Genomic DNA, 27,930 nt, shown 5'->3' on the forward strand with positions numbered 1-27,930 from the left:
GGAGTGTTCACAAGAAATCATCAGTATCAAACTGTGACAATAAAAAATGTTCATTACACCAACCAAGAATGGGATAAGTTTGATGTGAATCTTTGGTAATACATGGGGGAAGCTCTGTGCCAGTTTTATCATACTGTACCTCCCTCCATCCAACCACACACTTCTTTGGGTTTGCCATCAGCCCTGCCTGCCTCACGGACTCCGTGACCAACCACTGCACATGATCCACCGAGGTATCACTATGAATGACAACATCATCCAGGTAGGAATTAACATATGCAGTGTGAGGACGCAGCTATCGCTCCAGCACGTGCTGAAAAATGGCCGCGGTTCCAAAGAAGCCAAACAGAAGAGTGACGAATGGTACAAACCATACAGAGTGGAGAAGCTCGTTTTTGTCTTTGGACTCTGCAGACAAGGGAATCTGCCCGTAGGCATTGGTTAAATCCAACATGATAAAAAAATAAGCAGTGCTTAACCAGTCCAGGTCAACCTGGGGCATGGGATAAGCATCAATCCATGAAACCTTGTTCACTTTGTGATAATCATCACAGAACCGTATAAAACCCTGCACTCACTTCTTAATTACCTGGAAGCACCTTAAAGACAACCGGCCCCTCTCAACAGATGCGACAAATCATCTGGAGAAAAGGTAAACATAGGACACCAAACACTGAGGAACAAATCCTCATTTCATCCTATGATAACAGCATTTTCACCATTTCAGCCAATTCCTTTTGCACAATTGGTCTCTTGTGCTCAGACAATATGTTAGGTCATGAACGCACTTTCACGCCAGGCTGCGTTTCAAATTGGTGCTGCATGAGAGTCATGCAGCCGGGCAGGGGAGAGAACACATCTGCAAACCGCTGTTGCAATGCAGGAACATTTGCCTTGTGTGAGATGTTCATTACAATCTTGTTTTTAAGAAAAATCAAACATCTTTGTCCTTGAAGATCATTTCAGAGTTTTTAATGAGCTGCAGGAACCCTGTGCTGTGAGTGGAGAACAGCCAAGTCTCCTCCTGTGATAAACCTCCACATGTACGACTGAAAACAGTTAAATTACTTTGAATCTGAAATCAGGGCTCAAACTACTTGCTGTGAGACCATTTCTTTATTTTTCAAAGTTCATCAAATATAGGATCAAAACAAATCACGATTTCATAATACAAACTTCAAATCAACAAGAAAACAGCTGCAGAACATGTGGAAATGAAATGAATTCATTAAAAAAACAACATGTGGAGTTCAAGAACACAGTAAACACACTAAAGGAGCCAAAAATAGAGGTTTAATAGAATTTGAATTTTTGATCTTGTAACAGTTCTTTGCTGCCACTGTGAATATGAATGTGGTCTTTGCCTAATTGAATAAAGGTTACACTGACTCACTGGTTCATCTTCTGGTACAAACTGGTATTACATGGAAGTACAGCCCAAAACCAGTTTAACTTGAGTTTCTTTTTTCTGGACATAAAGTCACAGCAGGTGTCATTTCAAAGCTGGTGGACAGATTTAGTTCATTTTGGAAGTTTTAAGAGCAACTGCTGTGAAATTATTTGCAATTTTGGGAGAAAAGGTTCAAAAGAAGAAGAAGCAAAAGTTTAAATATGAATGAAGAATTGAAATTTAACTGAGGTAACACATTAAATGAATACATTTAAAAAAAGAAGTTAATTTTGGAAACACTAAGTTCAAATGAAAGAAATTGAAATGTATATCCATATCTGCAATTTTGATAAAAAGTCTGTTTGGTAAAAAAGACATTCCTATAACTTTAATAGTACAACTACTAAACACTACTGTGTCCTAAGGGAACAAAGGTTAAAATGTAACAGGGATAACATTTTAGAGAATTAAAATCCCTCAAAGGAAAAAACATAAACTTGATATACATATCTATACATGCAGCTTCCTAAATGTAACATTCAGGATTATTCACTGCAGCTCCAGAAATCAGAGCTACCTCATCAGATCCAAGTGTGACATCAGCTGACACTCTGTGGAGCCTGATCTCAAGGTTTTTAAGTCTGAGCCTGAAACCAGAAGAGGATCTTTCTCTCTCTTCAGATTCATTGTGATCCAGTGATTTCAGTCCTGCATGATCAGGCTGATGTTTGCACAGAGCAGATAATGAAGTGAAGGTTTTTGCACATTGGTAACAGTGAAACAGTTTATTTACAGCGTTGGATCGTTTGTGTTCGGAGTATGAACTGAGATTCCTGAAGCTCTTGTCACACTGGTCACAGCTGAAGTTCACTTCCATGTGTGTACGTTCATGTTTGTTACGATGACCTGATTGTGAGAAGCTTTTGTCACAGTGTCTGCACTTGTATGGTGTCTCTCCTGTGTGGATTCGCTTATGCTTTTTCATTGAGCTCATGTTCAGTGGTGAAGGATGACCCACACTGGTCACAGTGCTTTTTGACCCCACTGTGGAAGAGTTCATGTATTTTTAATGTACTTGTGTGTGGAAGCCTCTCCCACATTCTTTGCAGTAGTTCATTTCGTCTCCAGTGTGTCTACGTTGATGTGGTTTTAGGTCCCATTGATGATTGGAAGTTTTTTTTTTACAAAGGTCACAAAGAAACTCTTTCCCACCACCACAGTGACGACAGAGTTGAGAACTGGATCCATCTGTGTTGCTCTGCTTTTTTATTTTTATCCTGAATGTCGCCTGAAACAAAGAGCATCTCTGCCAACGTCCAATTACATTTTACCGTTTACATTATAAGACTGAGCTTACTGAACAAAAATGACTCTTCAATTTTCCAAACAGTTCATTCAGTATAACTCCGTAAGTTTACTGATCAGATTTGTTCCAAACACTCAGGTTACAATTACAAGATAAAAAAAATCAATACTTCCTCACAGTAACTGCACTTGTAGAGTTACTTTCTGGTGTGGATCCGTCGGTGGTTTCTCACGTGATGTGGAGATTTAAAAGTCTTCTCACACAGGTCACATTTATAAGGTCTCTCCTCAGTGTGGCTAAACATGTGTTGTTGTAACTGTGCGTCTGTTATAAACAGTTTCCCACACTGATCACAGCAGGAAACATCATTTCCAGTGTGAATCCGTAGGTGTCTATTTCGGTAGTGTTTGTCGCTGAAACTTTTTCCACAAAAGTTGCAGCTATACGCCTTAATTCCAGAGTGGGTAACTAGATGCCTCTGTAAGTCGTGCTTTTGAGCAAAAGCTTTACCACACAAGTCACAGCTGTGTGCTTTAACTCCACTGTGGATGAGTTGGTGTGTTTTTAAGTTTCCAGCGTGGGTAAAAGACTTTCCACACAATTTGCAGCTGTAAGGTTTAACTCCACTGTGGACGTGTTGGTGTGTTTTAAAGGGTTGAGCGTGGGTAAAAGACTTTCCACACAAGTGACAGTTGTACGCTTTAACTCCACTGTGGATAAGTTTGTGTGATTTTAAGCTTTCAGCCCGGGCAAAATCCTTCCCACACAAGTCACAGCTGTACGCTTTAACTCCACTGTGGATGACTTGGTGTATTTTTAAGCCTCTAGCCCAGGCAAAATCCTTCCCACACAAGTCACAGCTGTAAGCTTTAACTCCACTGTGGAGGACTTGGTGTTTTTTTAATTTTCCAGCCTCGGTAAAAGACTTTCCACACAAGTCACAGCTGTAAGGTTTAACTACACTGTGGACGAGTTGGTGTTTTTTTAAGATTCGAGCCAGGGTAAAAGACTTTCCACACAACTCACAGCTGTAAGGTTTAACTCCACTGTGGATGAGTTGGTGTGTTTTTAGGCTGTCACTCCGGGTAAAATCCTTCCCACACTCATCACAGCTGTAGGATTTCTCTCCCTTTCTTCTTTGACGTTTGTCGGCCTCCTGAGAGCGCTGACTTCTTGCTCCATGTTGGTCCTGCAGTGACAGAGATACAAACAGAGGCAGTGAGTGAAATGCAGTCGTGGAACAAACTGAAACTCCCTCCGTCAGTGGAAACAAACATGTCAACAAACACATTGTTGGTGTGTTTCCACCACCTTCTGGTGATAGTATCACATTACAATGATGTGACACAATGAGAGGTGTAATGAAAATTACCTTATTGAAGAAATATATAAGTGGAGAAAATATTTTACTTCATAAAATATTTTGAGTTCAACTGATGATATTGTTGTTTCAATATGTGCTGATAAAATATGATCTTTGTATTTTCTTCTAACTTCTGTGGTTTTTGGTTGTGAATGTAGATTCTGTATAATTAATTGTGTTTTAAAGACCAACCAGCTGTGCACACAGTTTCAATAACAGTGTAACTGTGATGTTTTTCTCACCTTCTGTGTTGAAGTCATTGTTTCCTCTGTAGTGGCTGAGCTGAGTCCAACTGGCTGAAATTGTCCTTCTGCTGCTCCACCAGACTCTTCTCCTCCTTTTACTCAGCTGGGACACAAAAAGTATATAGACATATTTTATCCCTGACAAAAAGAAGCAGAGCAAATAAACATGACTACACTCCTCAGTGCAGGGCTCGCAAAATCTCAAAATCCCTGGTAACCCTTCGGGCAGGGAAGGGTATTTGGTAGCCCAAAACAAATTTAAGTAGCCCAAATAAAAAAGAGAGCAATTTTTTGATTGATGTTTTGTTTCCTGTTTTGTTTCCTTTACAATATTATACATTAAAGTATAATATTGTAACAGAAACATTAATCAAAAAATCTTTGAAACACAAATTACAACATTGTTTAAAAATTACAATCATCAACTCAAATACTTGGTTCTACTTGAACAGAAATTTCTATGAACTTGTAAGAACTGTAGAACATGAATCAGTCTGTGTCAGATCCTGAATTTAAAATTTCCACTGAAGTCACGGGTAAGAGGCAAGTGGAACCAAGATCTAGGCCATTTGCTTTTTTGAAGTTTGCAAAGACTGCTAAATCGTGCCAGTGGTAGTTCACTCTTTGCAACATAGTAGGCTGTTCTAAACAGATTTTTCAGGTTTATTTTTAGTATGTCATTTGCAATTGGTGTTTGTTCTGGGAAAGATATTGCAGACTGAGCAATAATGCATTTCTTTCATTTCTCATGGGTTCTAATGGGGGCCTTTCTTAAAATTACTGGTCCCAGCAAAAAAAGGCGGTTGTCGACTCAGAAATCAAGGGAAAACCAACAACACACCCGGCAGAACACTATATTATTTACACGGGTGCACATAAGTGGTCCGCATGTGCGCATCGCTGTCAAAATAAAAGACGTGCACCAGATAAGAAGTTGCAACGCGCGTTTGCGTCCATATAAAAGGCACTGTTTTTGTCTGCTAGAGTGGGATTTTCACGGCACATTCTGCAACACATCTCTGTGCGTTCATCATTTGTTTGAAGCCAGCTCACCTCCTGCAACCACTTTTCCGAGAATACGTGCTTCTTTTGTGGTTCGGACCCCTTCTGACATTTCTTCTGCGGTGGAGGAACACCAAAGTAATTGCTTACAGTAATTGCTTCTTCAACATCTATAAGAGTTCTAAACAAATGTCTGTCCTCCAGAAAATCTTATGTGCACAAAAATATATATAAAAAACAGCCAGCATGCCCCTGCGGGCGGTTTATCCTTCAAGCTCGGGTCCTCTACCAGAGGCCTGGGAGCTTGAGGGTCCTGTGCAGTATCTTAGCTGTTCCCAGGACTGCGCTCTTCTGGACAGAGATCTCCGATGTTATTCCCGGGATCTGCTGGAGCCACTCGCCTAGCTTGGGAGTCACCGCACCTAGTGCTCCGATTACCACGGGGACCACCGTTACCTTCACCCTCCACATCCTCTCGAGCTCTTCTCTGAGCCCTTGGTATTTCTCCAGCTTCTCGTGTTCCTTCTTCCTGATATTGCTGTCATTCGGAACCGCTACATCGATCACTACGGCCGTGTTCTTCTGTTTGTCTAACACCACTATGTCCGGTTGGTTAGCCACCACCATTTTGTCCGTCTGTATCTGGAAGTCCCACGGGATCTTAGCTCGGTCATTCTCCACCACCCTTGGGGGCATCTCCCATTTTGACCTCGGGACTTCCAGGTTATACTCGGCACAGATGTTCCTGTACACTATGCCGGCCACCTGTTTATGGCGTTCCATGTATGCCTTGCCTGCTAGCATCTTGCACCCTGCTGTTATATGCTGGATTGTCTCTGGGGCATCTTTACACAGCCTGCACCTGGGGTCTTGCCTGGTGTGATAGACCCCAGCCTCTATGGATCTTGTACTCAGAGCTTGTTCTTGTGCTGCCATGATTAGTGCCTCTGTGCTGTCTTTCAGTCCAGCTTTGTCCAGCCACTGGTAGGATTTCTGGATATCAGCCACCTCCTCTATCTGCCGGTGGTACATACCATGCAGGGGCCTGTCCTTCCATGATGGTTCCTCGTCTCCCTCCTCTTTCTTGGGTTTCTGCTGCCTGAGGTATTCACTGAGCACTCGGTCAGTTGGGGCCATCTTCCCAATGTATTCTTGGATGTTCGTTGTGTCATCCTGGACTGTAGTGCTGACACTCACCAGTCCCTGGGCCCCTTCCTTCCGCTTAGCAGAAGAATGAGTAACCATCCACCAAATATATATACACATATACATATACACACACATTATATATACATATACATATATATATATACACACATATACATATATATATATATATATATATATATATACACATATACATATATATATACACATATACATATATATATACATACACATATACATATATATATACACATATACATACATATATATATATATATATATATATATATATATATATATATATATATATATATATATATATATATATATAATAATGGATTGGATTTATATAGCGCTTTTCAAGGCACCCAAAGCGCTTTACAATACCACTATTCATTCACTCTCACATTCATACACTGGTGGAGGCAAGCTACAGTTGTAGCCACAGCTGCCCTGGGGCAGACTGACAGAAGCGAGGCTGCCATATCGCGCCATCGGCCCCTCTGCCAACACCAGTAGGTAAGTAGGGTAAAGTGTCTTGCCCAGGAACACAACGACCAGGACAGAGAGCCCAGGGATCGAACTGGCGACCTTCCGGTTACAGATACGCTTCCCAACCCCCTGAGCCACGGTATACACACACATATATATACATATACACACACACACACACACATATATATACACACACACATATACATATATATACACACACACATATACATATACACACACACACATATATATATATATATATATATATAGCAGCTGGATAGCGTAGTGGTTAAACTACACGCCTTTGGAACAGAGGATCGCAAGTTCGATTCCTGCCTGGGGCGTCTGTATCCAGTAAGGGTCCTAAGGCTAGACCCCCTATGCTAAGCAAGCCTACCGCAGACATGAGCGAGACAGATAAATATGAAGGCATGCCGGCTCGGACGTCGCCCGGATCAACAAGGTCCGCGTCAGGTGTTGAGGAACCAGGGCACCCTGACGAAAAGTGGGCTACTGGAACAAGAAGGCATCGGTGGGCAAGGGACGAAAACAGGGCGTTGTTGGAATGCTACTACGCAAGTAACCCCGGCGGAAGGGGCTACATGAATAGGATGAGGGACCTATGGATTCTTCGATACCCAACATCCACAATGACGGCGAAACAACTAGTAGCTCAGTGTTCCAACATTCGAAAGAAGGGACTGCTCTCACAGCTAGAGATTGACGAGGTACAACACAAATGCTACGGCAAGGAGGAGTCAGGACGCCAGGTCAGGGGGGAGATATCATCACCCCCACCCGAGATTGGGTACATAGCCCCAAGTGCGATAGGAGAAGGATCGTTGAGTGCGAGAGGAACTGACCTGAAAAATAGGATCATGGCCAAGCTTGAAACCTGGATCCCCCGTAGCCGGTTACCAAGATTACGTGAAGTACCCTCAGAAGGTCTGCTAGATGATGTTAATGCAGCACTACGGGCAATACCTACAACCACGATTACCGACACTAACAAGCTGATCTACAATACGGCAGCAGTGATCAGTGAGATGCTTGGCTACAAGTTGAACAGCCACAAGGGGCAGTACCCTCCATGGAGAAGGAGGCTAGAGGGCAAGATCAAAGTAGCACGGAGGGAGGTTAGCCAACTAACAGAGTTGCAGAAAGGTGCGACAAATAAGGTGCCTAAGAAATACAGCAAGCTGTCCATACCTGAGGCCTTGGAAACTGCCAAGCAAAGACTCACAGCCTTGGCCAGCCGCTTGAGGAGGTACACCAGAGAGATAGAAGGCAGGAGAATAAACCAGCTGTTCTCCACAGAACCAGCAAAGGTGTACTCTCAGTGGCAAGGGAACAATAAGAGAACAGCACCACCAAGGCTGGAGACGGAGCAATACTGGAAGAGCATATGGGAGAAGGATGCAACCCATAACGGCAATGCTCAGTGGCTAGTGGATCTGAGGGCAGACCACAGCGACCTCCCTGAACAGGGTCCAGTAACCATCACAGTGGCAGATATCCAAGAAAGGGTCTCCAGTATGAAGAGTTGGACAGCACCAGGGCCCGACATGGTTCACGCCTACTGGCTGAAGAAGCTGACTGCACTCCACGAGCGTCTGGCAGCACAAATGAACCAGCTGCTAGTTAACGAGAGACACCCGGAATGGCTAACTGAAGGCCGGACGGTCCTGATCCCCAAGGACCCCAAGAAGGGACCGGTCCCCTCCAACTACCGACCAATAACCTGCCTCAGTACTACATGGAAGCTCCTGTCAGGCATCATATCGGCTAAGATGAACAGGCACATGGGTCAATACATGAGCGGGACACAGAAAGGAATTGGCAAGAATACCAGAGGCGCAAAACACCAGCTACTGGTAGACAGAACAATCAGCCGAGACTGCAAGACCAGACTGACCAACCTGTGCACTGCCTGGATTGATTACAAGAAGGCCTATGACTCAATGCCCCACAGCTGGATACTGGAATGCCTAGAATTGTACAAGATCAATGGGACCCTAAGAGCCTTCATCAGGAACTCAATGGGGATGTGGCGTACAACACTAGAGGCCAACTCCAAGCCCATAGCACAAGTTACCATCAAGTGCGGGATCCACCAAGGAGATGCTCTGTCCCCACTGCTGTTCTGCATAGGCCTGAACCCCCTCAGTGAGATCATTAACAAGACTGGCTACGGATACCGACTACGGAACGGAGCAGTTGTCAGCCACCTCCTGTACATGGATGACATCAAGCTGTATGCCAAGAGTGAACGAGACATCGATTCACTGATCCACACTACCAGGCTATACAGCAATGACATTGGAATGTCGTTCGGACTGGAGAAGTGTAGTCGGATGGTAACAAAGAGAGGGAAGGTAGTCAGAACTGAGGGGATTGAACTACCAGAAGGCAACATTGCAGACATAGAGGACAGTTACAAGTACCTGGGGATCCCGCAGGCAAATGGGAACCATGAAGAGGCCGCTAGAAAGGCTGCAACCACCAAGTACCTGCAGAGGGTCAGGCAAGTCCTGAGGAGTCAGCTGAATGGTAAGAACAAGATCCAGGCCATCAACACATACGCCCTGCCCGTGATCAGGTACCCTGCTGGGGTAATAGGCTGGCCAAAGGAGGAGATAGAAGCCACTGACATAAAGACAAGAAAGCTCCTGACCATGCATGGAGGGTTTCACCCCAAGTCCAGCACCCTGAGGCTGTACGCTAAGCGGAAGGAAGGGGGCCGGGGACTGGTGAGTGTCAGCACCACAGTCCAGGATGAGACAAGGAACATCCAAGAATACATTGGGAAGATGGCCCCAACTGACCGAGTGCTCAGTGAATACCTCAGGCAGCAGAAACCCAAGAAAGAGGAGGGAGACGAGGAACCATCATGGAAGGACAGGCCCCTGCACGGTATGTACCACCGGCAGATAGAGGAGGTGGCTGATATCCAGAAATCCTACCAGTGGCTGGACAAAGCTGGACTGAAAGACAGCACAGAGGCACTAATCATGGCAGCACAAGAACAAGCTCTGAGTACAAGATCCATAGAGGCTGGGGTCTATCACACCAGGCAAGACCCCAGGTGCAGGCTGTGTAAAGATGCCCCAGAGACAATCCAGCACATAACAGCAGGGTGCAAGATGCTAGCAGGCAAGGCATACATGGAACGCCATAACCAAGTGGCCGGCATAGTGTACAGGAACATCTGTGCCGAGTATAACCTAGAAGTCCCGAGGTCAAAATGGGAGATGCCCCCAAGGGTGGTGGAGAATGACCGAGCTAAGATCCTGTGGGACTTCCAGATACAGACGGACAAAATGGTGGTGGCTAACCAACCGGACATAGTGGTGGTAGACAAACAGAAGAAGACAGCCGTAGTGATCGATGTAGCGGTTCCGAATGACAGCAATATCAGGAAGAAGGAACACGAGAAGCTGGAGAAATACCAAGGGCTCAGAGAAGAGCTCGAGAGGATGTGGAGGGTGAAGGTAACGGTGGTCCCCGTGGTAATCGGAGCACTAGGTGCGGTGACTCCCAAGCTAGGCGAGTGGCTCCAGCAGATCCCGGGAATAACATCGGAGATCTCTGTCCAGAAGAGCGCAGTCCTGGGAACAGCTAAGATACTGCGCAGGACCCTCAAGCTCCCAGGCCTCTGGTAGAGGACCCGAGCTTGAAGGATAAACCGCCCGCAGGGGCGTGCTGGGTGTTTTTTTTTTTTTTTATATATAGAGAGAGAGAGAGAGAGAGAGAGAACACAGTAACGGTTTGTATATAAAATCTAAATTATTAAAACTAGAAGAGATAGTGAAATTATAGACATTATTATATTTAGGGCAAAAAATAAAACACTATCTCTTAAGTTACAAAGTGTATTTGTATTGTGTTCAGAACATGGGGAGGGAAGAAGGAAGTTTTATTTTAAGCATTGGTTTGCTCGAACCACACAAAGGCAAATGTGTCCAACAGTCATGGGCATAAGAAACTGGAATTCTCTCAATGATCATCTCACGTGTTGTACAAAGGTTTCTCAATTTAAAATCTGCTATAACAATAAAACGATAAACCAATATGAAGAAGTTGAAAATAACAGAATTTAACTGTAGAAAAAATTATCCTTTTCGTTTGATATTTAGTGGTATTGCTCACTGTTGATTATATTGTTCTGTTTGTTTTGTCTTGTTTTGTGTAGAATATTGTCAGAGTGTAATTTTGGTTGCCTACTTGTATCATCACAGATAGGGGGCAGGTGTCAATGCTCCTGTTTATGCATGGAAACAGTGTTACTTTAATTAACAGGAAGGTTGTGTATAGGAAATGAATTACTGCTGTACCATGTGTGAAACAAAAAATTAAATAAGTAAATATGGACTTCCATAGATCCACAAAAGAGTCCCGCTCAGACTCATCGGTAGCAGTATGAACTCAGCCAACTAAGTTTATACTGAACCTCATTACCATCCTAGGAGTTTAAAAAACATTTAAAAAATCACTTTGTTAATGAGGGATTGAAAAATTTCACAAATGAAGAATTTATTCTACAATTCATTATTCAAGCACAGAATTCTTTATTTCGATGTGCGTGGCTCTTGTTGTCCTCCATATGGGGGTGTCAAAAATCACATTGGAAGTGGCACACATCACATCACCTGTTGACGGTGTTAACAACACCTTCACATTCACTTGGTGAACTTGCAAACGCTTAGGATTTAGCTGAACTTGACTTTAGATGTTTCTGAAACAAGAAGGACATATTGATTTGCTCTCCTGATATTTAGACTGTAGTATTGATATTTTAACCTTTAAGGAGCACAAAATGTATTAATCCTACTAACACATACACGCATGTAATGAAGCTCAAGAAGACCAGATAGTATTTTAAGCCTGTGTTTCTGATTTTATCATGTTGTTCGGTTCACTTAGTGGGATGAGAAGCAATATATGAACTAGTGGACTAATATTATATTAGGAAAGATGATTGAATTATAGCAGGGGTGAACAGAATGCAGCAGAGGGACTAAATGAGTGAGACTAGTAGATTCTTAGTTTCTTGTTCCTGATGTGTAGGGGAGGTTTTACCATGACATACACCTTGTTACATGGGATGAAACTTGCATTTTTGTTACCAAGTGGAAGTGAAAAGTCCTAAAACTAGGCTTTCATATTTTTACATTTTGTAGAATTTTATTTTATTTTTTAATGTTTGAGGAGTGCACTGAAAGTTAGGTTTGAGAATCTGCTCTCCTTCAAGCAGGCCTGCATGATTGGAACTAAAAGTGCTATACAAAACTGTTGCTTTAAAAACGATCGTAAAGTGAGCTTCTCCACCTTACAATTAATCTTATGATACCAAACCCACAAGAATGACAGTGGGGGTCTGCCTGTCATAAAATGAGCAGTAAGAGCTGCCTCAAATTTCATAGCGTAGTGGTAGGTGTGGATAATTTTTTCAACCCCCCCCCCCCCCAAAAAAAAAAAAAAAAAAAAAAAAAAAACAGTGGATGGTTGATGTGGGGCAGCCAAATAGTAAACTTTTAAATATAGGGCTGGGCTATATCATACTGCTCACGGTAATACCGGTATAATGTTGGGCAACGATAAGAAAATTAAATACCGCAATAAAATAAGGGTAAAACACGCATGCGCATTGCTTTTGTTTTCATACGCACATGGCTGGAAAAAGCACAGTGGTGACGGAGAATGAGAAGAGCGAAAGTGGATCGTTAAATGAAACGAAATGAATCTGGCTGTAGGCTGTGGCACTTGGCCAGAGGTGGCGCTGGTTGATTCGAGTCCATGTTAGTGCAAACAAAGTAAACTGCACGCTTTAGTTGTGAAGCAAAAACGCTGAAATCGGGGTAATAAAACGTGCGAGGAGAACGATAACGACGACAAGAGTCTTCCGATCGTTCACTCTCGCCTTCCTGTGAACAACACCGGCGTGGTGTTAATTGTTTGACAATATCACCAACTCGCCACATTTTTAAACATTTTGTTGTTCAACAGCATCAAGACTGACGGAGTGTGTTTGAGTTAACCTCACAACTGTCACAGATGACACATTTGGTGTTTTTTTGCTGGTTTGTCGGTAGCAGCTCCTGAAACGCAAGTCTACCACACATCTGTTCGACCAACGCCAGTTAATCTGGAACACGGGCCGATTTTTTGTCCCAGTCCAGCCCTGGATGCATCTGGAGACGGTCCTATTAAGTCCTATTCTAAAGGCTGATTGCCCTCCCCCACGCTTGTACCTGTGGCTTTCTGTCCTGGGGGTGGGGGCTGGTTGTTCTCCTGCCCTGCACCCAATCCTTTTGTTCATATTCAAAGACCGTTTTTCTGTATGTATTCTTACCCCCTAAAACCCGTCGTATTGTAATGTTGCACGCAATCACAAGTTCTAAGTCTGTCTAACTCCAATGTATACCAAGCAATCTATTATTCTCAACAGAGCTAAAAGCTTACCTTTAGATGAGCCCACAAACCGAGAGAAACTCCGTGATGAAGCTGGAAGTCTTAACAAACAGATCAGGGAGCAGAGACCCACGTGGTTCACGCTGATCTGAGCTACGATCCAGGAAACAAGGGTGTGCAGATCGATGCAGAAATTGATCCCAACGTTGGTAGTGGTATATATTCCTGTAAGTTTACTACTTTACTCCCGTTTCATGAAAAAGTAACTCTCTCTCTGCTCGACACCTCTCCTGCACACACACAATTTCTCCGCCCCTTCTTCCCGACTCTGCCGTGATTTGTTACTCGGTTTGGTCACATGACTCATTTGCGCAACGTAACCACGCGGGGTGTAGTTTCAAAATTAGCGCTTTGGCGTTGACGTCACGCCGCAAAGCATTGTGGGAGCGTGGCACCATTTTCGGGGTGTACGAATCAAAACAAACACACTGTGTTGGAACGAAGATTACAAGATGCTTAAAAGCAGCTCAAAAGAGAATGGACTGTATAGAGACCGATTTCGTTCAGAAATCAAACGCAGCAAACCTTCACCATCTTATCCAGGAGGGTCACCTCTTCACCCTCACATGGAAGAAGTAATCTGATGGTGGTATGTTTGAAGCAGGTCCCTTGTGTAGCGCTGCAACCCAGTCACGATGTTTCATCCATTTCATAGGCTGGTTTGCTAAAATAATGCCAAATTATTAGCAACTCTATAAATAGAAGGTAGTTCTGCAAAATCACTCAGTAGGATGTTTGTTCTAATTTGCTATGAGCTCAGAGCGCATCAAAAATAAAACTAATAGGCTATAAAGAGTGATATGAACATATTTAGAACTTACCGAAACGAAAATGTCTGGAGCACCGACAGATATTTGGAGATGGAAGAGAACTGGATATCAGCTCGTCTCACAGCTGCTATCCAGACTAGACGCCTTCGTTTGGTAACATCGGTACACGAGCTGCCTCATGTTGCTTCCAGGTTGGGAAAGAATGAAAAGATAAACCATTTTCAAGCTTATTCTCTTGCCGGTCGTGTGATTGAACATTGCAGCCGACCACACAGCAACATTACTGTGACCGGTGACTTTCCTTAAGCAATGTCACTCACACTTTGCATCACTATGAGCTCAACAGTAATCAGATAAGGAGCCCAACACTACAAATGTCACACAATCACTGCACTTCTACTCTAACATCACTTGTCTGTCTGTGTTGAATCCTTCACAAGCACTCTTAGAGAGAAACAAACGTTAGCAATATGGAATGGAATGTGATGAAACCAGATATGTTTGGGATGGATGGGTTTTGCGCTATGAATTCTATAGTGAAAGTGTTGTTTTGTCTCTCTGTGCAGGCCACGGCCTATTATATGCCACAGCTTATTGGAGGCAGAGTTGCAGAGGCTAGAGTGACCACTGGCTATGTGCTTGCAGGGTGGTGGGTCTCAGAGGACAACTTCTAACCCTGTTAAAGGCAACACGTGGAGTGCAACTGGCAGTGTGGCATAGCTGGCTCTGGCCTTGGGACTGTGTGTTTTTATTTGATTCATAAATGGGACACTGGACTGATTTATCTTTTATCTCTTGATTTTTTTTTCTCAATAAATTATCTTTTAGAATTTTATTGACTGTCATCTTTTTGCCCACGACTGAGACGGTTGGTCAGACCTAGAATCTTTCTTTGGGTGTGTTACACTGCAGTCACTGATTCTGGCTTTAATTAATAACTGACGCTTACATGGTCTGAAATCAGACTTAAGAGTCACTACCTTTGTTCATTTTCCCCACATCATATTTACTGGTTGCCCACAAGTGCTCCCAAATATCACACAATTCTGGAAAGTCTGGGGCCAACCAACATAGTTCCACCTGCTAAATACACAGAGAAATGTCCCCCTTTTTTATTAATACTAATAATAATAATAATGGATTGGATTTATATAGCGCTTTATAGGCACCCAAAGCGCTTTGCAATGTCACTATTCAGTCACTCTCGCATTCACACACTGGTGGAGGCAGCTACAGTTGTAGCCACAGCTGCCCTGGGGCAGACTGACAGAAGCGAGGCTGCCATATCGCACCATCAGCCCCTCTGGCCAACACCAGTAGGCGGTAGGACACAACGACACAACGACCAGGACAGAGAGCCCGGGGATCGAACTGGCGACCTTCTGGTTACAGATACGCTTACACGGTCACCCCTGAGCCACGGTTAGAAGCTGCAGAGTTCACACAACACTAATCTTCACCATTAAATGCTTCCTAAACACTTTCTTCCCCAGGTCTGTGCTTTTTGTAACCTGTTCATGTGTTATGCCTTTCATTCCGTTGTGTTCTGGTGTGAAAGTAAGAGGCAGGAGAAAGCACTGGGTCTTTGGCTCTTTACTACACATCTGCAACACAGAAATACGGGTCTGATCTGTGTGTGTCACACGCCTGCCAGTACAGCACAAAATAAAAAATATGTCACTGAAAGATCATCAAAACAACTTATAAGAGCAATAAACAAAATAATTCAAAAACAAATAAACAGTCAAATACAATTTAATAACCAGGACCCAATATTCTAGTGCTTATAGTTCAAACATTCAATTCAATTCAATTTTATTTATATAGCGCCAAATCACAACAAAAGTCGCCTCAAGGCGCTTCATAGATACAGAGAAAAACCCAACAATCATATGACCCCCAGTGAGCAAGCACTTTGGCGACAGTGGGAAGGAAAAACTCCCTTTTAACAGGAAGAAACCTCCGGCAGAACCAGGCTCAGGGAGGGGCGGGGCCATCTGCTGCGACCGGTTGGAGTGAGAGAAGGAAGACAGGATAAAGACATGCTGTGGAAGAGAGACAGAGGTTAATAACAGATATGATTCAATGCAGAGAGGTCTGTTAACACATAGTGAGTGAGAAAGGTGACTGGAAAGGAAAAACTCAATGCATCATGGGAATCCCCGGCAGCCTGCGTCTATTGCAGCATAACTAAGGGAGGATTCAGAGTCACCTGATCCAGCCCTAACTATATGCTTTAGCAAAAAGGAAAGTTTTAAGCCTAATCTTAAAAGTAGACAATCATTGAAGAAATGAATTGCAGTGAGAAGCTAAAAAAACAGCTTCTCAACCAAACAGCTTGCATCAATTTTGAGAGGCCTGCACCACACCACCAGCTAGAGGAGTCCATCCCTCCACCCTGAGGAAAATCCTCAACTGGCTTCACACCTTCTACTGCAGATTTGAAAGTCAGTCTGTTCACACCTCCAATCTGTTCACCTCACATCTACACAAGACTTCCTGCAGCCCTCACCCCCCTCTGCTCTGATCCCCCTTGACCTCTTCTCACCTGTCTGCACTAAAGTACCGTGAGAAGGATGTGTCTGCTCTGCAAGAGACAGAAGCCCAGGAAGCCTTCAAGATCTAACTACTCAAAAATGTTGTGTGGATATTGAATATTTGTGTTTGGTAATCAATGTGCATGTCTGTTTTAGATTTTTAAGAATTTTATGCTTGTTTATCTTGTTATGTATGGATTAGCCTAGTTTTTGTTTTATCTTTCATGAAAAACATTTAAAAATAGAGAATAGCTAATATACTCAATATTAGTTATATCTTTTTTTGCCATGAACACCCCAATCTGGTATGCTTACCCCCAAATTTTATTTACAACAACACAAATTATACATACCAAGTGATGGATGTTGTATTAACATTTTGTCGATGCTTAAAATCTGGAGATGAAATTGAAAAACTTAAACGTCTTTTCTTGTAGGGCCAACACACATAAGTGAGTAGTTAGCATGTATATTAATGCCCATTCATTTCACTCCTCTTGGAAGTTATGAAATTGAAAAGTTAGTTGTCAGGAGATTTCTTCTCAAAGAGTATCCCTCCATGGCGCAATTCCAGCTGCTGATTGTGAAAAGGGCTCGGAGGCCAGTACGTAAAATGTGGACTCAAGTGAAGATTCAACCACAGGAGGCAGTGATAAGATTTCACGTAAGCCTTATTGACCACAAGAGTAAAGATCGACACGAGGGAAGAAAGCTTGGCAGGAAGTCTCTGACGTGGTGAAACTGTAAACAGAGGGAGAGTGTGGTTAGGAAGGAAGTGAGGGGAGCGAAGACTGGTGAAGTGAGGGTTACTGGATTTGTGTCTTACTTGACAGTTGGAGCGCATATGGCTCTGGAGGGAGGGGAGAGTGACCTGGTGAGCATCTTGGAAGGCGAGTGAGGGGAAAGGATTGGACCTGGCTTTCCCTGAGATCCAGAGGAGACAAGCATCTCTACGACACCAACTGTCTACCATCGATAACGCAGTTTTGAGATCCCTTCCCAGGCGCCTCAATGGCCACTCACACCTTGCATCAGATGATCTCAGTAGTTCCAATAATAAGGGAAGGTCTCATCGTGGTTTCACCTGAAATCTCTGATAATGACCCATGACCCATTTTTTTCACATCTTGGCTCATGGGATGAGGCAAATTATTATTATTATTGGGTCAGACTCCCTGCATATAATTTGCTTATATGCAGCAGCCTTTTCTGGTTGTTTTCACAGCATATCTATGTGCTTTGAAAAAGCACTCGCCGCTCCTTGATGGGATGGATCTCTAGATGCTCTTTTGTGAGAATATCATCCTCTTCATTCAATCCCTATGCTCATTGGTTCAGAGATGGACAGGTCATTTCCTGCAGATTCAGATAGAAAATATATATGTATTTAATTTTTTTAATTATGTATTATGTATTTATTATTTAGATGTATATTAGCATCTATATTATTTTAATGCTTTACCTCTACATCGATATAAAGATACCATGATGAGAGTGGAGATGAAGTATGGACAGAAGACCACCAGATAGCGAATGAGTGTAAAGTCAAAATGAAGGGAAGTTTGAGAAGTTCCTGGAGTTTCTGGAGTAGGAAGGGCTGTAATTGCAGGTATATCTGCAGACAGAATCCCACCTGTTCAGGTGAAAATGTGGATGAAGTGAGTGGAAAAAAATCAGAGTGAAGCTCCTCACCTGTGACAGTGATCCAGCTGGATGGAGACTCTCCATGACCGCTGATGTCACACTTGTAGAGGCCTTCATCAGACCTGGAAACATGCTGGATGGTCATGTGACCTGTAGGCTGCTTCCTGATGAGGGAGCCATCTTTATAGAAAGCAGCTGGGAGGTTGGAGGGAGTGGTCTTTGTTTTACAGAGCAGAGTGACGTCATCTCCCTCCATCACAGGGAGGACAGGACTCTGCAGGATCACTGATCCACCTCAACACAGAGACAAACTACAGCATTTCATCCATTTACACACAGCTTCATCAACACTAACTCCACACACTCAGCTTACCAGTGACTGTCAGGTTAACCATGTTACTGATGGCACCCTCTCTGGACTCACACCAGTAAACTCCACTGTCCCACGTGTAGATGTAGCTCATGGTACATGAAGAAACAGACCATATTCCAAAGTCAGCTCCACACTGAATCATCAGTTTTTTGCTTGTGTTTCTCCACAGACTGAACGAGCTGCGAGCAGAGCCGTCATCCTCCTCACAGTGCAAAGTTACAAGGCTTCCTTTAAAGAATTGAGAGCTGCTGGGACTCACAGTGAGATGAGCTGTTCGGTAAGGGGGACATAAGATATTACCAAATAGTTATTTGGAACAAAAATATTTGTATCTGGGAACAGAAAAACTTCATATCAAAAAGCTGAGTTTCCTTATGAGACCACAGTGCATGCCTTGGTCATTTAGACCAGTGGTCCCCAACCCCCAGGCCATGGACCAGAACCGGTCCATGAGTTGTTTGGTACAGGGCTGCGAGAGTTGAGGTTCGGGTGTGAAATTTATGGTTTTCGGGGGTTTTTTATTGGTGTTTATCGTTTTATCGTTATTATTTCTTGTCTTTCATCGTTAACATAGTTTCCCTGGGTCTTTTCTCGTATGTTATGAATAAATTTGTCAAGAACTGTAGTTCTAACATGCAAGCTTGACCCAGAAGCAAACACAATACGCAGGAAATGCGCACAGAATAAACTTTATTTCTCAACTAAAGGCGACCCGGAATAACCAAAGGGAACATGCTGTTTCAATGTTAGAACAGAAGTGACCTGGAGATAAATGATTTGGGAACGCCATGATCAGAACCGTGGGAGGCTGCAACAGAAAAGGGAGCGAGTTACTGGGGAGCAGGGAGATAACAGCATACAACGGGGTAGAGCTATTTATCTTACGATCGGGCCGGACCGTTGGAAATGGAGGCAGGGGTGAATGTCCGCGGGAGAGGATTCCACGGAGACGGAGAGGATGATGACAGGTGGTTTATCTGAACTCCAGGCAGGCAGGAGGACATGCAGGTGAAAGCTCAGTAACACAGTAGCAGGAAACACAGTAACAGGATTAACACAGTTCATAGAAAGCAGAAATTCCTCATCAACCTTCGCAAGGGGCGAACTAGCGTGGAGCAGCCGGCAGTGAGGGGTTAAATAGTCCCCCTGGTGATCGCCTGAAATGGGATGAAGGTGTGAAGACGACAGCCACACCCGCAGGTGTGGGCATCCCAACCGCTCCTCAGACACTGAGCTGTGGACCATGGCAAAATTATCTTTTTTTTTTTGGTGCCGGTACTGGATTAATTTTGTTATATTTATCCACGACACCTTAAAGGCCAGTCCGTGAAAATATTGTCAGACATAAACTGCTCCGTAGCCAACAGAACCACAAGAATCATGTGGTTCTGTTGGCTTCATCAGGTGACGATTTCCAGCTCACACTGGAGCATTTTGCAGCTGTGTGTGAAATGGTGGGAATAAAAATCAGCACCTCCAAAAGCCATGGTCCTCAGCCGGAAAAGGATGGAGTGCTCACTCTGGATCAAGGATGTGCTCCTGCCCCAAGTGGAGGAGTTTATCTTGGGGTCTTTTTAACAAGTGAGGGGAGAAGGTAGCAGGAGAGTGACAGATGGATTGGTGCTGCAGTGGCAGTGATTCAGAGATTGATAGAGAGCTACGTGAATCTCTTAATTCACCTATGATCACAAACTTTGGGTGGTGACCAAATGAACGCTGCTTTAGAGATAGGGTGAGGAGTTTGGCCATCTGGGAGGGGCTCAGAGTAGAGCCGCGGCTGCTCCACATCGAAAGGGAGACAGTTGAGGTGGTTCGAGCTTCTGACAAGGATGCCTCCTGGGTGTCTCCTAGGTCACATGTTTCCAGGACAGGCTGGAGAGATTGTATCTCTTGGCTGGCCTGAGAATCCCTTGGTGGTCTCCCGGAAAGGCTGGAAGAGGTGGCAGGTCTGAGCTTCTCTATTTAGGCTGCTGCCCCTGTTTATCTGGCCCTAGATAAGGGTAGCTGATTCATTTAAATTGACACAATGATCCTGCTATAATCAGGTTTCTGTAAGGCACAGTAAATAAAGTTGAGCTCAATTCATATGCTAAGAGTTTTTTATGGATTTGTTTTGTTTTTGATGGTCTGGGAACAAACACAGTTTTAAGGTATTGGGGGGAATAACAAGAGACTCTACTTCCTGATGCTGGCACTGAACAGTCATGTATTTGGGGGTTTATTAAATTCGGCCAGATTTCTTGAAATGAGAGCAGATCCATCCAAATTTTCTAACCTCTGACATGAACAAATCCCTGGGGCCCATTTTCCTGGCCGCTAAAGTATGACCTGTCAAAATGATAAATATTCAAAATATGAACATGATGCAAAAAAAAAAAAAATGGATATATAAATAAAATTTCAGCTTTTCAGCAAAAGTTAAAATAACAGAAAATCATAACATTCAATTTTCTTTGCTCTTATGCCATTTTGTCAGAGCTGGATGCATCTTTTTTTGGCAACAAGCTGGTTTAAGTTTGGTGTGAGGTCTTGTGTTGTAGAGATTCTCAGGGTGGACTGCAGGTGTTTATCAGTGAGACGACTCCTGTGTGCTGTTTTGTTGATCCTTATCACTGAAAACAGCTTCTGCATAACAATAATAATAAATCTATATAAAACGATCTCGCTGTTCAGAAATAAATGGCTGGATGTGGCCCACGGGCCTTGAGTTTGACACATGTGCTTTAGAGGGTTAAAGTTTGAAAGAGAAAAATTACTAACCTTGATGTGCATTGCAGCTCAGCAGTGAGGCGAGAACTAGAGGAAGTGACACCTAAGTTAGTTTGTTTTCACACTGCGCATTTATTTGATGCTCAGGAAGCTTCAGCCCTGCAGAACATGTTCTTTTCATAGTTCTCAAAATATATACAGCTCTTGTTTCTTTAGTCTAATCCAGACTCAGCTCATCATTGTTACAGTAAAAGTGTTAGAAGTAAACTTAAAAAGTTGCTGCTGTAACCAGTCATAGGGATGAGAAGATTTTTAAATTCTAATAATGTTCCCACAGAACAGCTATAGCTATCGCAAAGACATATTTCATATATAGCAAACGTTGTTGAATATACGGTTATTTGGTTTGTTACCATAATATCAACTTTTTCAAAATTTGTGTTTTAAAATGATTTCATAGTTTGGAGAAAGTGTAATGTGAGAATATCACAAACATTCTAAGAAACATTCTTGGAGCTGAAAACTCCAGATCAGCTCCGTACACTGAAAACTAGAAAAGACAACAGATCTGCAGTAGACTTCTCTGGTAAGATTTTTAAGGTAATTTTAAGTCATCACAGTTAAAGAAACATATTTTGCTTACAGAGCAGTGGCAGCAGAGTTGTTTCCTCCATTGTTTTTTCTCAGTAATGGTACTGAAACATTCAGCTGCTTAACTTTAAGCCCCTCCCAGTCCCCTATCCTGACTTGCTCTCCACTGTGATGTCCTCACCATTTACCTGCACTGTGCTAGGATAGAAAGCAAGCACTCATGCAAGTCATTGAAATTCAGGTATTCTGATTACTTCCATAGCCATGGGTGTATAAAATCAAGCACCTAGGCATCCAGACTGCTTCTACAAACATATGTGAAAGAATTGGAGCTCAGTGAATTCTAGTAGTATCATGATAAGAGTCCAATCATAAAATTTCCTCACTAATAAATATTGCATAGTAAACGGTTTGTTTTAAAACCACTAACAGGAAGCACACACTCCAAATAGGAGTGCACCCGCCCGCAGCCAGCACACTGCAGCAGCACAGCCCAGGACATGCCACACACGTGCAATTAACCAAAAACCCAAATAATGTCACCACAAGCACAGTGTCTACCTGCGAAAAAAGGAACATCAACAGTCAGAATAATAAGTAGAATAAAAGAATGTCTGTCATGTCCTGTATTTACTTTCACTTTCCGTTCCATTGTCCACTGCATCGTGCACAGGGTCACAGAGGAGGTGGTGGCCACGCGCCACCAGGTCATCCACCTCCCACGGATGCCATGTGGAAAAGAACGAGTTGCCATGTCCAATGGGTTTGCACAGCTGGTAGGCCACAGGGCCTTTGTGAAGGGTGCTGGTGCAATCGACTGCTGCCATGTCTGCATCAAGCCCCCAGCGGCCCTGTCGGTCAGTGCTACAGCAACAGGAAGTTGTTCCCCTCCATGATCCTGCAGGCGGTATGTGACCATCAGGGCCGCTTTGTCGATACACATGTGGGCTGGCCGGGGTCAGGGCATGACTCCAGTGTCCTCCGCAACAGCCCACTGTACCGACAGGCTCGTTACCATCCCCCAGGGCATTTCATCCTTGCAGATGGAGGGTACTCATGTCTCCAACATCCACTCCCCCTCATCACCACCTAAAAGAGGCCAGTCCACGGTGCGGGAGCCCAGCACTTTGACGCACATCACTCCAGGGCACACTCCGTCATGCCTTTGGAATGATGAAGATGAGGTTCCGTGTCATCTTCCTGCAAGCGCTGGAGGTGCACCACACCTTCGTGCCACATGTACATCACGCTAATACGAGCATCATTGTTGTTTGTCGAATCATAATGGCAACTGTACTGTATAATCTGGCATGTACACTGTACTCACAAGATTAAACATCTGTCGCAGGTTATAACAGCACGTGCCGTGCTGCACAGCATCTGCATCAGTGCTGGTGACATTGTGGCCCCAGATGAGGGGCCCGAGGATGATGCCCAAGATGATGGGGAGAATGGTGTGGAGGTAGTCAGTGGTGCACACTGGCGGGACCAGCTATCTGCTGAGGTGTCTGCCCTGGAGGAGGTACCCCCAGACCACGATTATTGTCATCAGGCAAGTATCCCTTAATGGTGCATCTGCACAGTGCTGGGATTTCACGTGACAGATCTGTATTAACATGCTTGTTGTTACCATGTCGTTTTCCCACCGCCATGATTACAATCCAGGGACATGGCAGCTGTCAGTTTCACCAGCCCTGCAGACCCAAGTGGTGGATGATGTGGTGGACAGTGGGAATCAGCATGCCTGAGCAACATCTGGGGACGCCTATGTGGGATGCTCCACTCAGTACATGGTTATGCGAACCGGGGGTCTTACCTGTGGCACCTCCCTCATCTCTCTGGTCCTGGTCCAGCGGACCAAGCAGCACTGCCCAAGACTCCCTGCTCAGGCAAATGTCAGGCCTGGTTGATGATGTATGTGCATGCTGGGACACTCAGGTTTATCCTGGACCACAGTGGGCAGTGCATTTCCCACAATCATGTTGTGTTTTACGTTGCACTGTTTATATTTTCACAATTTGGCATGTGCAATAGGTCAGGCCCCCCCGAAATTGTGTTATGTAGTTTGTGACAGACATGCACTCACAGTTGGGATGTTCTGGCTGTTTTATTTACACAACTGAAATAATCATGTTTGTACAAAACAAAGGTTGGGGTGCCAGCATAAATAAAGTGCAACTATGTACAGTGGCTGTCTGTGGACATGGCTCAGTCCTTTTTCTGCTCCACTAGCTTTTTGAGGACACCTATCAGCCTGTCCATCCTCTCGGCTCTCCGTTCCTCCATTTGGTGTTGCTGAGCCATGTCCTCTTTTATTAGGGCAAAGAGCTCATCCTCCTCGTCCCTCCTCTTTTTCGCCACCCGTGCCTCAGGCGGCTCCTCACCCTCCTACCCCTTCTGGTGTGGGAGTGGGTTGCCAACTGCTGCACTGGGTCCTGGTGTGTCCTACTGGATGGAGGAGATTAGGACAGGTGTCCTAGCACCTCATCCATGGCACCAAACTAGGGCCATGTTGCGGCAGTGGGCTTCCCCACTTGCACCCTCGCCCGTCGCTGGATACTTGCACTTCTGAGGGCATCACAAGTGGCAGTTGGCTGGCATTCCTGCCTGGTATATGTTGACATTTCTGTTTGCGGCTCAGGAAGGGTCATATTAGTACAGTCAGTGTTGGGAAGGTTACTTTTAAAATGTATTCCACTACAGATTACAGAATACATGCCCCAAAATGTATTTTCTAATGTATTCTGTTACGTTACTTAATGAGAGTAATGTATTCTGAATACTTTGGATTACTTAATATATTATCATGCTGTTTACAACTACCTGAATGTACTATTGCTGTGTGATTTATTACTATTACTGAAGGTCCGCGACTCCGAACTGTAGTAAAGGGACCTCTGACTAATACGGCGGGGTCCCTGTCGGCTCGTAGCTGAAAAATAGCTTTACTTTGTTGTGTGAGTCAACTTTTCTTGCGAGAGACAGAGAGAGGCGTTGAAAGACTGCTCCAACGGAACTTGTTGTTTTCGGAGGAAAACACGAACACGGTGTACAGTCGAGTCTTAATAGCTTACTTACAACTGGGCTCGTCAGGCACTCTTTTTGGCTGCAGTGGTTATTATTATATTTACATGCTTCCAGCTCCCGTTTCTGCTTGATGACAGCTCGTTCTTTTCCACTCGCCTTTTTCTCCCTCCTCTTGCTCACAGACCCATAACGTGTATGGCAGTCCATTCTCCCTGCAACACGGACTACACTGCCCATGATGCTACATTCTTTAGAGCTATACCTGTAGCAATCTGCCTGTTAGCTTAGCACAACAACAACAACAAAAAGGCGCTCTCTCACCCAGGAAACGCAGAGAGAGCGTCGCCCTGTAACCATGGCAACCGTAACGCTGCCGCCTGGAACAACAGTCCTGACCCGCGACAAAATGAAACAGGAAAGTACCGCAGTGTAATCCATTTATTTCAACAAAGTAACTGTATTCTAAATACCACCTTTTTAAACGGTAACTGTAACGGAATACAGTTACTCATATTTTGTATTTTAAATAAGACATGCATTCCGTTACTCCCCAACACTGAGTACAGTTGATTGCACTTGTAGTGGTGGTACTTTTATTCATACTGCCCTCCGTCTGGTACAGGATTCACAGCTTTGCGGGTCTGTGCGATTACGGTCACGTGGGCCCGACAGGTGTCACATGATTCACCTTGACATTTACTATTAACTTTCCATTAACTTATACATCTTGGCATTTGTTTCGCTCCTTCACACATTTGCAGTAGTTGCTGTCCCCTACCACCGTTTCAACCTCGTCCGCAGCTGATGCCATCATTACGCACTGACCTGGCTGCATCACGCTGTGCATTGTGGGATATATGGGACCACGAAGCGTGCACCGGACCACGCTTGATATCTGGGAAAATCGACGGCACATTTGGAGTATGCATTTGAAGTACACTTCAAATTGGGACAGCCATCGTCGTGTGGCGGTGACGTAATTCCACTCAAAATGCGGTCTCCAAATCGGGACACAGCCTCACTCTCCCTCAACATGATGAGCACATGACCACTGATGCGCTCATTTGGGTGCACTTGATTCTTGACATCCTGAGGCCCAGCCAGCAGGGAATTTGCACCTAAGTCATGGTTGGCTTTGTTCAGCATGAAGACAGCTAGCCTTACTCTATTCAAAATTGACAAGCAGCTGATGACAATTTGCTCATAACTGACATCTTCAATTTCTCTGTTGAGTAGATTATGGCTGGATTATTCTTTGTTGACCATAACATTTTACTTTAAATTTTAAAACAACTACAATATTATACTACAGCAACATCAAAATACTTTTACTTTTCTTCTTATATATAAGATTTTATAAAAAAAACAGCAGGTTCCCACACTTCGTATTCTTAACATCTCTGATGAGAAACAAAAGCCTTCATACAAAAGTTTGTTTGAAACGGAAACACCCAAACCCACAAAGCTGCCATCTGCTTTCAGTGTACGCTGACACATTTTACCACAGAGCACATTCTCACGAGAAGAAGACGGTTCTTAGCCGAAACAGGAAAAAAATGAGGTTAGTTAACTAGAATCAGCAAGACCACTGTGGTTTTAGTTTCAGAAATTTAAGGAAGTCAAAAGTACTCACTGTATTAAAAGGATGTTTGTGTCACGGTCTGGCTGGCAGACCGTGGGGGTTTAGGGAAGGACCCAGGCGCGGTGCTCTGTGTGCGAACAGTGCGTTTATTTACAGTGGAACCAAACAACAATAAAGCCCCCTGTTTTCTCCAGACTCCCGTGTTGTGCCTTCTCAAAAAGTCCGTGCTCCGTGTTCTCCACTCTCGTGTGTTCTACACACACCCCGTGCCTGCTGCCCTCCGATGTTCCACGCTCCTCCTGAGGGGAAAATAACAGAGGCAGCCGTCAAGACCATTGATTGTAGAAAAGATGGACGACGCGACACCGCCTCCTACCATTGTGCAAAAGTGAAGCCAAAATATCCCGCAAAATATCCCCAAAACTCCCTTTTAACAGGAAGAAACCTCCAGCAGAACCAGGCTCAGGGAGGGGCGGGGCAATCTGCTGCGACCGGTTGGGATGAGAGAAGGAAAACAGGATAAAGACATGCTGTGGAAGAGAGACAGAGGTTAATAACAGATATGATTCAGTGCAGAGAGGTCTGTTAATACATAGTGAGTGAGAAAGGTGACTGGAAAGGAAAAACTCAATGCATCATGGGAATCCCCCGGCAGCCTGCGTCTATTGCAGCATAACTAAGGGAGGATTCAGAGTCACCTGATCCAGCCCTAACTATATGCTTTAGCAAAAAGGAAAGTTTTAAGCCTAATCTTAAAAGTAGAGATAGTGTCTGTCTCCTGAATCCAAACTGGAAGCTGGTTCCACAGAAGAGGGGCCTGAAAACTGAAGGCTCTGCCTCCCATTCTACTTTTAAATACTCTAGGAACAACAAGTAAGCCTGCAGAGCGAGAGCGAAGTGCTCTAATAGGGTGATATGGTACAACAACCTCTGGTCTTGCCAGAGTCATCTGCTAGCCTGTCAGCTCAGTATCTGGTGTCCTACTAACTCAATAGCAGCCGGGCAACTGTTGTTAAACCATGTTTCGATGAAAAACATGCCATTTGAGTCCATAATCTGTCTGTTGTTGGTGAGGGAGCTCTATATCTCATCCATTTTGTTTGTCAGAGAATGGACACTGGCGAGGAAAATGTTGAACAAAGGGAGCAAGGTGGTGTTAGCTTTAGCTTAGCCCAGAGCCCTCTACACCAACCCAACCTTTGTTTACATTCTTGGCACCACCTGCATGCACATCCGCCCGGCCGGGAATAGTGGGCAG

General features: G+C 44.1%; 2 protein-coding genes and 1 pseudogene across 2 annotated transcripts; all 3 read right to left on the reverse strand.

Moving 5' to 3' along the window:
* Positions 1 to 1,101: 1,101 nt before the first annotated feature.
* Positions 1,102 to 2,717, reverse strand: LOC146673305 (uncharacterized; annotated as a pseudogene).
* LOC146673306 (uncharacterized) lies at positions 2,287 to 13,709 on the reverse strand. The gene is made up of 3 exons (XM_085401823.1): positions 13,431 to 13,709; positions 4,302 to 4,407; positions 2,287 to 3,885 (listed from the first exon to the last, which is right to left on the reverse strand). Exons 2-3 carry the CDS (start codon positions 4,317 to 4,319, stop codon positions 2,893 to 2,895), a joined length of 1,011 nt encoding a protein of 336 aa, XP_085257949.1. The 5' UTR covers positions 4,320 to 4,407; positions 13,431 to 13,709; the 3' UTR covers positions 2,287 to 2,892.
* A 3,338-nt stretch (positions 13,710 to 17,047) lies between these two features.
* Positions 17,048 to 21,109, reverse strand: LOC146673307 (cell adhesion molecule CEACAM20-like). Its single transcript, XM_085402090.1, has 5 exons — positions 18,764 to 21,109; positions 18,439 to 18,684; positions 18,209 to 18,361; positions 17,573 to 18,102; positions 17,048 to 17,487 (listed from the first exon to the last, which is right to left on the reverse strand). Exons 1-4 carry the CDS (start codon positions 18,903 to 18,905, stop codon positions 18,056 to 18,058), a joined length of 588 nt encoding a protein of 195 aa, XP_085258216.1. The 5' UTR covers positions 18,906 to 21,109; the 3' UTR covers positions 17,048 to 17,487; positions 17,573 to 18,055.
* Between the last annotated feature and the right edge of the window lie 6,821 nt (positions 21,110 to 27,930).

Source organism: Rhamphochromis longiceps, linkage group LG3 (assembly GCF_057381845.1).
Source record: "Rhamphochromis longiceps isolate RC_006_pf linkage group LG3, R_longiceps_female_GT1.1, whole genome shotgun sequence".
NCBI classification, from domain to species: domain Eukaryota; kingdom Metazoa; phylum Chordata; class Actinopteri; order Cichliformes; family Cichlidae; genus Rhamphochromis; species Rhamphochromis longiceps.

Excerpts from the sequence above, each read along its gene's own strand:
- LOC146673307 (XM_085402090.1), bottom strand. The coding sequence starts at position 18,905 with ATGATTCAGTGTGGAGCTGACTTTGGAATATGGTCTGTTTCTTCATGT. Across the intron at positions 18,685-18,763 it reads GGTTAACCTGACAGTCACTG|GTGGATCAGTGATCCTGCAG; the intron begins GTAAGCTGAGTG and ends CTCTGTGTTGAG. Across the intron at positions 18,362-18,438 it reads CAGCTGGATCACTGTCACAG|ATATACCTGCAATTACAGCC; the intron begins GTGAGGAGCTTC and ends TTCTGTCTGCAG.